Source organism: Mercurialis annua, linkage group LG4 (assembly GCF_937616625.2).
Source record: "Mercurialis annua linkage group LG4, ddMerAnnu1.2, whole genome shotgun sequence".
Lineage (NCBI taxonomy): Eukaryota > Viridiplantae > Streptophyta > Magnoliopsida > Malpighiales > Euphorbiaceae > Mercurialis > Mercurialis annua.
Window position 1 is genome coordinate 26509870 of NC_065573.1, and position 7600 is coordinate 26517469.

At 30.0% G+C, this 7600-nt stretch overlaps 1 protein-coding gene across 1 annotated transcript; it reads right to left on the reverse strand.

The window, feature by feature from the left end:
- Positions 1-952: 952 nt before the first annotated feature.
- On the reverse strand, positions 953-3653 carry LOC126679383 (zinc finger protein JACKDAW). The gene is made up of 3 exons (XM_050374401.2): positions 3119-3653; positions 2557-2953; positions 953-1953 (listed from the first exon to the last, which is right to left on the reverse strand). Exons 1-3 carry the CDS (start codon positions 3270-3272, stop codon positions 1101-1103), a joined length of 1404 nt encoding a protein of 467 aa, XP_050230358.1. The 5' UTR covers positions 3273-3653; the 3' UTR covers positions 953-1100.
- Positions 3654-7600: the final 3947 nt, after the last annotated feature.

Below are 7600 nucleotides of genomic sequence, written 5' to 3' on the forward strand. Positions count from 1 at the left end.
AGCATAACTATTTGCAACCTTTTTTGGTAGTTAATTTTGAAATAACTTTCAAATTATTTATATTTTGATGATCAAATTTTAATTTGTATTATTTAGTGATTAAATTTTAATTTTATTTCACCGTGAAAATTTTTTAATCATAAAAAAAGTTGAACACTTAATCATCAAATTAAATAATTCAAAAGTTTAATATATAACTCGAAAATCAATCATTCAAACTTTTCACCCTTTGGTTAATTATGTAGTGGTAGATTCAAAAATATTATATATGGTGAGTCTATATTTTCTTTTAATAATCGGACAAGAGAAACGCTTGTACGATGATTTAAATCAATGACCTAACAATTTGATGTTCAGAGATCATACCATTTGAGTTATAGCTCATTGATGAATCCATATGAATTTAAAATTTTATTATAAGAATAAATTTAATAAATATTACTATGTTAATAATGCGGCTGTATAGAACTAATATAATCGAAATACACAGAAATTTTAAAGAAAATATATAAAAGGATAATCTAAGGGGTGAAATTGAATAAGAAAAGAAAAAAAGAAAGAAAACAGCAATAATAAAAACAACAAGAACATGCAAATACTCGAGATTTGGCTCATTGCATGTTTAGTCACTTCAAACATGCACTGGGCCACACTTCTACCTCCCCTCTGCTTTCTCTCTCAATAAGATACTGTCGTCCGATTCCACCGAGTGGAACTCGGTTTACAACTCGGTTTTGATTTCTTTAACAATCCAATATATACCGTTTAAAATTTATCACGGTTACTTAACTATAGTCTTTTTAACACTTCGGTTACCATCGTTTTATTTTTCACATTTTAATAATTCAATTTGCAATTTTCAATAGAAAGGTTATCTAAAAAATTCCGGTAAATTATAGTTGATGTGGCTAACAAGAAAATTATTAACCAACGAGCTGCAGCACAATTGATATAAGCGGGACAGCAAACTATCAAGAATTATTAGCTGCAATTGCGATAGTAACATCCCGTTTTAAATAAATGAAAACCTAAAGTATAAAAAGATTATAGTTTATTAACCGCGAAATCTTTTAACCCAACATATTCCCACGAGTTAAAACTTAAGAGGTAGTGAATTGACTCAAACCCATGGCTGAACTCATTGAAGCTAACTTAGCCATCTCTTGAGGTAAAAATGGCCGCCGACCAGCAGATTGACCACTCATGCCAAGAAAATCTCTGGTCAATCCACTTTCTATCGAATTTAACTGAACCGACCCATTCCGTTTACCACTCAACACTACTTGATCAAGACCACTTGATGCCGTTACCGCTTCTGCTGCCGCCATTAGAGCATGATCATCACCCATAGCGACAGTACAATTCGTCGCTGCTAAATTGTTAACGTTTCTGAAAACTTGGTGCAGCTCATTTGATTTACTGCTTCCGAAGAAAAACTGATTATTATTATTACTACTACTTCTTGTAGAACCCATTTGTGCTGCTTTTTGAAGAAGTGCAGTAGCTGACATTGGTGCAATTATCTTTGATCTGTGACTGTTTTGATGATCGTCGGAGTAAAGTGACGGTACCGGTAATGAATCTGTGATCATTTCAGCTTTATTGTTATTGCTACCGCCTTCTTCTTCCTTCAGTCCATGAGGTAATATAATTCCTGATAAGCTTAAATTACCAAAATTTGATGAACCGCCGTAAGTCTGAACCATCTCCGGCAAGCTTGGAGAAGTGTAAAGACTAGAGTAATTGGACAGAGGATTGAAATCTGGTCTGAAGCTTGAATTGCTGACGAATTGAGGAGCGAGATCTTGAAATCCATGTGGCAGATTAGCTACCGTTTGATGATCATTTCTGAAGTTTAGATTGGTTGTTGGTGGTGATGATGAACTAATTCTTGCACTTTCTTGATCAATTAGGGCATCACAAAAAGCTCTGTGTGTAATAAAGCTATCCTTCCTGTTTTGAAAACCCAATTCATCAGCATTAATTTTTTTTCTTTTAACATATCATTAAATGTCATAAATACTTCACTGATTTTTTTACATTTATATTCCTAGTACTCATAAATGAAGTTAGCATTAAATTTACTTCCAACATTCATTATCATCAATTAAAAATCATATCCTATGTTAGCATTCAGTTTTTTTATTCCTTAATTCTCAAAGTTGCTAAATTATCGTTTTATTTTGTTTTGATGACCGAATTTTATTACTAAACTTTAATTTCAAACATTAGACTAAAATACATATGTGCCAATTGATTTTTTCTTAAAGTTGTATAAACGGAGTTTAGATTTATTTGGTCTTTAACCTAAGACTTGCAATATATGCATAAATCAGTAAAAACAGACAAAAATCGATTGCCACAAGACAAATATAAGTAAAAATTGATTGATGCGTATGCAATTTTTGGCATAAATTTTTTTCGTGAAATGAAATTAAAGTTCAATATGCAAAATGAAACAAATTAAAATATGATCACCAAAATAACATAATATATCAAAGTTTTACGAAACAAATGTAATTATTTGTGAGATCTAGAGTTGGAACTAAAACATACCTGGAAAACAAAGTCCCACAATCACATTTATATTCTCTAGTACCGCAAGTCTTCGAGTGAGCTTTCCAGTCAGATTGAACTGCATATTTCTTTGAACATTTCTCACACTTCCATTTCTTTTCTCCATGTTTCCTGCTGAAGTGTTTTTTAATTCCGGTGAGATCTCCGAGAGCTCTTGACGGATCATGGTGGACACAAGTCTTTTCAGGGCATATATAAACCTTCTTCTTAATTTCTTTGTTAGTTCTCTGCCTTAGCTTCCACGGAAGATTATGACCTCTTCTATGAAGCTGCAGATTTTGGTCTCTTTGAAAGCCTTTATTGCATATTTCACATAAGAATCTGTTTGTAGCCATGAGACTCTTTGGAGATAAAGCAACAACTTCAGCATCTGGATCTGTTGAATCAATAAATAATATAAAAAAAAACCATGTAAAACTCAAGAAGTGCGCGAATCAGTCAATTAGTGACGGATTTCAATTCCGTCGGAGAAATTCTGACCAATAATTCGCTGTTGTTTAGTAGTGTACTAAACAAGTATAGTTAAAGTGAAAGTACGTACCTGGTGTGCCTGGCAAATTTCTCTTCTTCTTGGTAGCTGGATTAGAGTTTGTGTTAGGGTTAGGGTTTGCATTCTGCTCATGATCAAGATGAGCAAACCCTGGAATGCAAGTAAAAGCATGATGACCAGGCATCATTTTTAAAATTTCTTGCATATATAGATAATATATTTGAACTTTATTAAGCCCAGAAACCAAAAGAGAGCTTCCAAGAAACTGATGAAACTGTACAAACTAAAAAACAAGAAATAATTTTCTCCAAACGCAAACAGCTAAATCTTTGGTATATTCAACAACCAAACTCTGATTCTTTTCTCTAAATCGGCCAAAAGACAAGAAAAACCAAACTTAACCTAAACTTTGAATCTAAAAGAAAAACATAAACCTACTAATAACAAATATAGTCCAAAACTTTTAACTCTTGTTACATAGATCTTATTTTCCTTTGTTTGATTTCTAAGGAAAACACCAAAACCATGATGGCCAAAAGAGAATTTATAAATCTATCTCTCCTCTCTCTCTCATTATCTTGGTCTCGCTAATTTTATTTTTTATTTCTATTTATCTTTTAGCTCACAGTCGGTCAGCAATAGATTGTCTAAATGGGCCACCACGAAAAGATTATAGAAATATTTGTCATTAAATTTATTTCAAAAGGAAAAAAGTCATGAAATTAACAAGAATGTGAAGTAGGTTAATTAGCATGTGTCTTTTAGTAGCCTATAAAAAAAATTGAGCTCAATAATTGTAATTATACATAACTCACCAGGTATTTAATTTATATATATATATATATATATATATATATATATATATATATACCGGAAATCAATGAATTATATATCGGTAAATATTTTTTCGTTCCTCCACCTTGACATAAAAGATTAAAAGAACTTAAAATGTATAGTTTTAAACAAAAACAATTAATTTATCAATTTTTATGTCAAATTACAACTTTAACTATATCTTTTGTTGGATTAAATATATATATGTATATTATAGGTTAGTTTCAAAAAAAATGTATATTATAGGTTAAGCCAAAACATAGCATATAGGTTAGTGCATGTGCATGTAAATACAACTTTTCAAATTAAAAAGATTTGTTAGGGTTACGAATCGGAAAAGAAAAGGAGAATGGGTGATTTTGAAAAGTTGATGGCCTTTATAGAAAAAGAAGAGATCTGAGATTGAAATGATTAAACCATAATTAAAGGATAGACTGATGAACTGAGCAAAACTAGTGCAGGAGCTAGCAGTGGAATGAGTGATCGGGAAGGGTAAACTAAGTTGTGATTCCCGAGGAAATTGATAGGACGATCCGTGACTTATTGTCTCCCTCATTGTGAATCTGAATGTCATTTGTGGGACCTTATAAATTATATTCCTTGTTTTAAAGGATCATTTCAGTTTCTGAATTTATGGTTTAGATAGAATCAAATAACTCAATTTCATTTATTTTGATTAATTATGAACAATATTAATTCAAGATAAAACTGTATTCAAAAACCAAGACGATCTAATTTTATTCTTAATTTACCTCAAATTTGAGAGTATTATCGTTAATTGATCTAAAAATTAAAAATTATTATTTTTAATTAATCAAAATGAATAAGAGTATATCATTTGATCTCCAATAACAAATTTAGAAACCAAGTTGATTCGTTGCTCTTTTATATTCGATTTATTGGCGGTCTATTAGAAACAAATTCATTCGATGAGTAAAATTATACTTCCTATGTTCGTAATTGATATATTAATTTTTATTTTGTATGTTTAAAATTATAGATTTTATTTTAATTTACAAAATTATTTTATTAAATAAATATTTTAAATTAATCAAATTGATTATAGCTTTAATAATAACAATAATTTTTAATAATTTCATATTAAAATTTGTCTTATTTATATATTACAACTTACTATTAGATGAACTTGCATTTAGAGACGAAACCAGGATTTATTTTTGGAGGGGTAAAAAAAGAAAAAATTAGATAGTTGGAGGAGCATAAACGTTTAAAGAAAAATTTAAAGGTTCAAAAAAGCGATCAACAATTATATAAAAAATTAACTAAAAGGATAAAAATTGTATTCTTTTTCATTTGGCGTTCCATTTCATGCACTGCCTCCTTCGACCTCACCAAACACTTTTTTTTTCGTCTTTGGCATTGCAAGTTTTATCAAATAAGATACCAATTAATGAAGAGAATTCCGTATTCGATTGTTGGAGAAGGATAGTATATCAGTTTAGCTCAGTCTTATAATAAAATGACTTGCAACGACACACTATTGTTGCTGAGAAAAAGACCGTCACCGTAGAGAAAAATTTGACGGTAAAAATTAGCCACGTAGGATCACACTAATAGAGTCTGGAAAACAATGAGATGGTGTTAAACTAGAGGCCAAACGTTGAGGGCATAAGTGAACCTTTTTCAAACGTTAAAGGCATAAGTGAACCTTTTTCAAATACGGAGAGCTCATTTGATCCCAAACCTAAATCTTAGGGACATAAATATTTTTATCTTTATCACGTAGGATAACACTAACGGAGCCTTAGAGCAATGAAACAACGTTAAACCGAGGGGGCTGATTGTCTACTTTTACAAATGCTGGGGCATGAGTGAATTTTTCTGGACGTTGAGGGTTTACTTGATCCAGACCTTAAATTTTATGGGCATGAATGACCCTTTTCCCTTTATGCAGGCCATTTTCTAATTTTAGATTAAAGTTTGATTAAGCTGTTTTGAATGCAGTAAACCACAATTATAGGAGTTAACTAAGAAGGTTATATGTCAAGTGTCGAGCCCCACACGTTTGCTGATGTCTTAATCCAAGCTGACTTTGAGCAGACTTGTTGTCTCTAATTTCGCAAATCATAATCTAATACTAACAATTAGTAAAAGATAAACAAGAGAATACTATTAAATTTATAATACATATATAAAATTTATACAATTTTGTCTCCATGCATTCGGATTTTTCACCTAACTATTGATTCTTTCTTATTCCATTTATTCTTTGGTATCCAAAGTTCACTCTTTCTTTAATTTTATATCTTTTATATATATATATATGTGAATTTAATTAATTAAAGGGTGGTGCTATTTTCAGAGCAAAATTTGATAAGGACAGAGTAAAGTTTTTTATTAAAATAAAATCACCCTTATTTATGATGAATTCATATCTCTCTTTTTTACAAAAGAAGGATAATTTTATAAAAATATGAAGATTTGCTCTGCCCTATCAATTCTTGCTCTGAAAATAGAGCCATCCTTAATTTAAAAGGTCTAATGTACTCCCTCCGACCCGCTTAAGAAGGAAGGAGTATAAATTATGCAGTCAAACACCACGCATGTGGTAGTTAATTAGATACAAATAAAAAAGGAAATTAAAAAAACAATTTCAAATTTCAAATCTAGTCTTAATTACGTACAGAACTTAAAAAATCTACATTTTAATTTCAAATCTTATTTATGGTGAAAGTAAAATGGCGTAATGTCCTAAAAATACCCGACTTTTTAGCACCTTTTCAGTCCTAACCTGACCAATGAGCTATAGCTCAAATGATATAAGCGCTAAGCAGCAAACTATTAGGTCGTGGGTTCGTTTCCTCCAACAAACGCTCTCCCCTTCCCATGTATAAAAAAAAGTCATAACGTAACCTTAAAAACTGGTCAATTTTATTCTATTTTACAATTTTTTGATTCAATTATATCTTTAAGCATTAAATTGGTCATGTAAATTAGGACATTCAACCAATCAAAATATCTTAAGAAAACATCATAAAGTTCATCAAAATATCTTAAGAAAACATCATAAAGTTATTTTAATTCAAATATTGGGGTAATTGATTTTGAAGATCACTGTACTTTTCAAAAATTGCAAAATGGTGACCGAACTTCAATACGTAACATTTTAGTTACTGTACTATTTGATTATGTTAAGATATAAGGATTTTTTGTCACTGAAGAAAAATATTTCGAGTCGATTTTTTGTTGATTGTATGTATATATGAAATATAAGGTATTATTTGTCATAAATAATCAAAATTTGATTACTACACATGTATAATTTGACCGTAAAACACTTAAAAACCTTCCAAAATCACATATTTAAAAGTTTAGTAACCATTTTGTTACGTTTTGAAGTTCGGTCACCATTTTATAATTTTTAAAAAGTACAGTGACCCCAAAAATCAATTACCCTCAAATATTGATTACTAAATTTCAAACTAATATTTCTAGCTTAATTAATTTGCATGTACTTAATACTTATAAATTATTTCCTAAATATAATACATGTAGAAAAGGAGAAACATAAAGAAAATTACGATCTTCTATTAAATAACATTATTAAAATGCGACAAAATGAAAAGTAGAATAACTTTTGGATTGAAAATATCAAGGATTTAATTTTATTTTATTTTATAAAAGCAATTAATTGGCCATGTAAAACAATATCTTCCTTGGTGTCGTAGACCCACATGG

Coding starts and splice junctions, on each gene's coding strand:
- LOC126679383 (XM_050374401.2), bottom strand. CDS start 3,272: ATGCAAGAAATTTTAAAAATGATGCCTGGTCATCATGCTTTTACTTGC. Junction 2,954..3,118: donor AAATTTGCCAGGCACACCAG/GTACGTACTTTC, acceptor TTGATTCAACAG/ATCCAGATGCTGAAGTTGTT. Junction 1,954..2,556: donor TGTGGGACTTTGTTTTCCAG/GTATGTTTTAGT, acceptor TTTTCAAAACAG/GAAGGATAGCTTTATTACAC.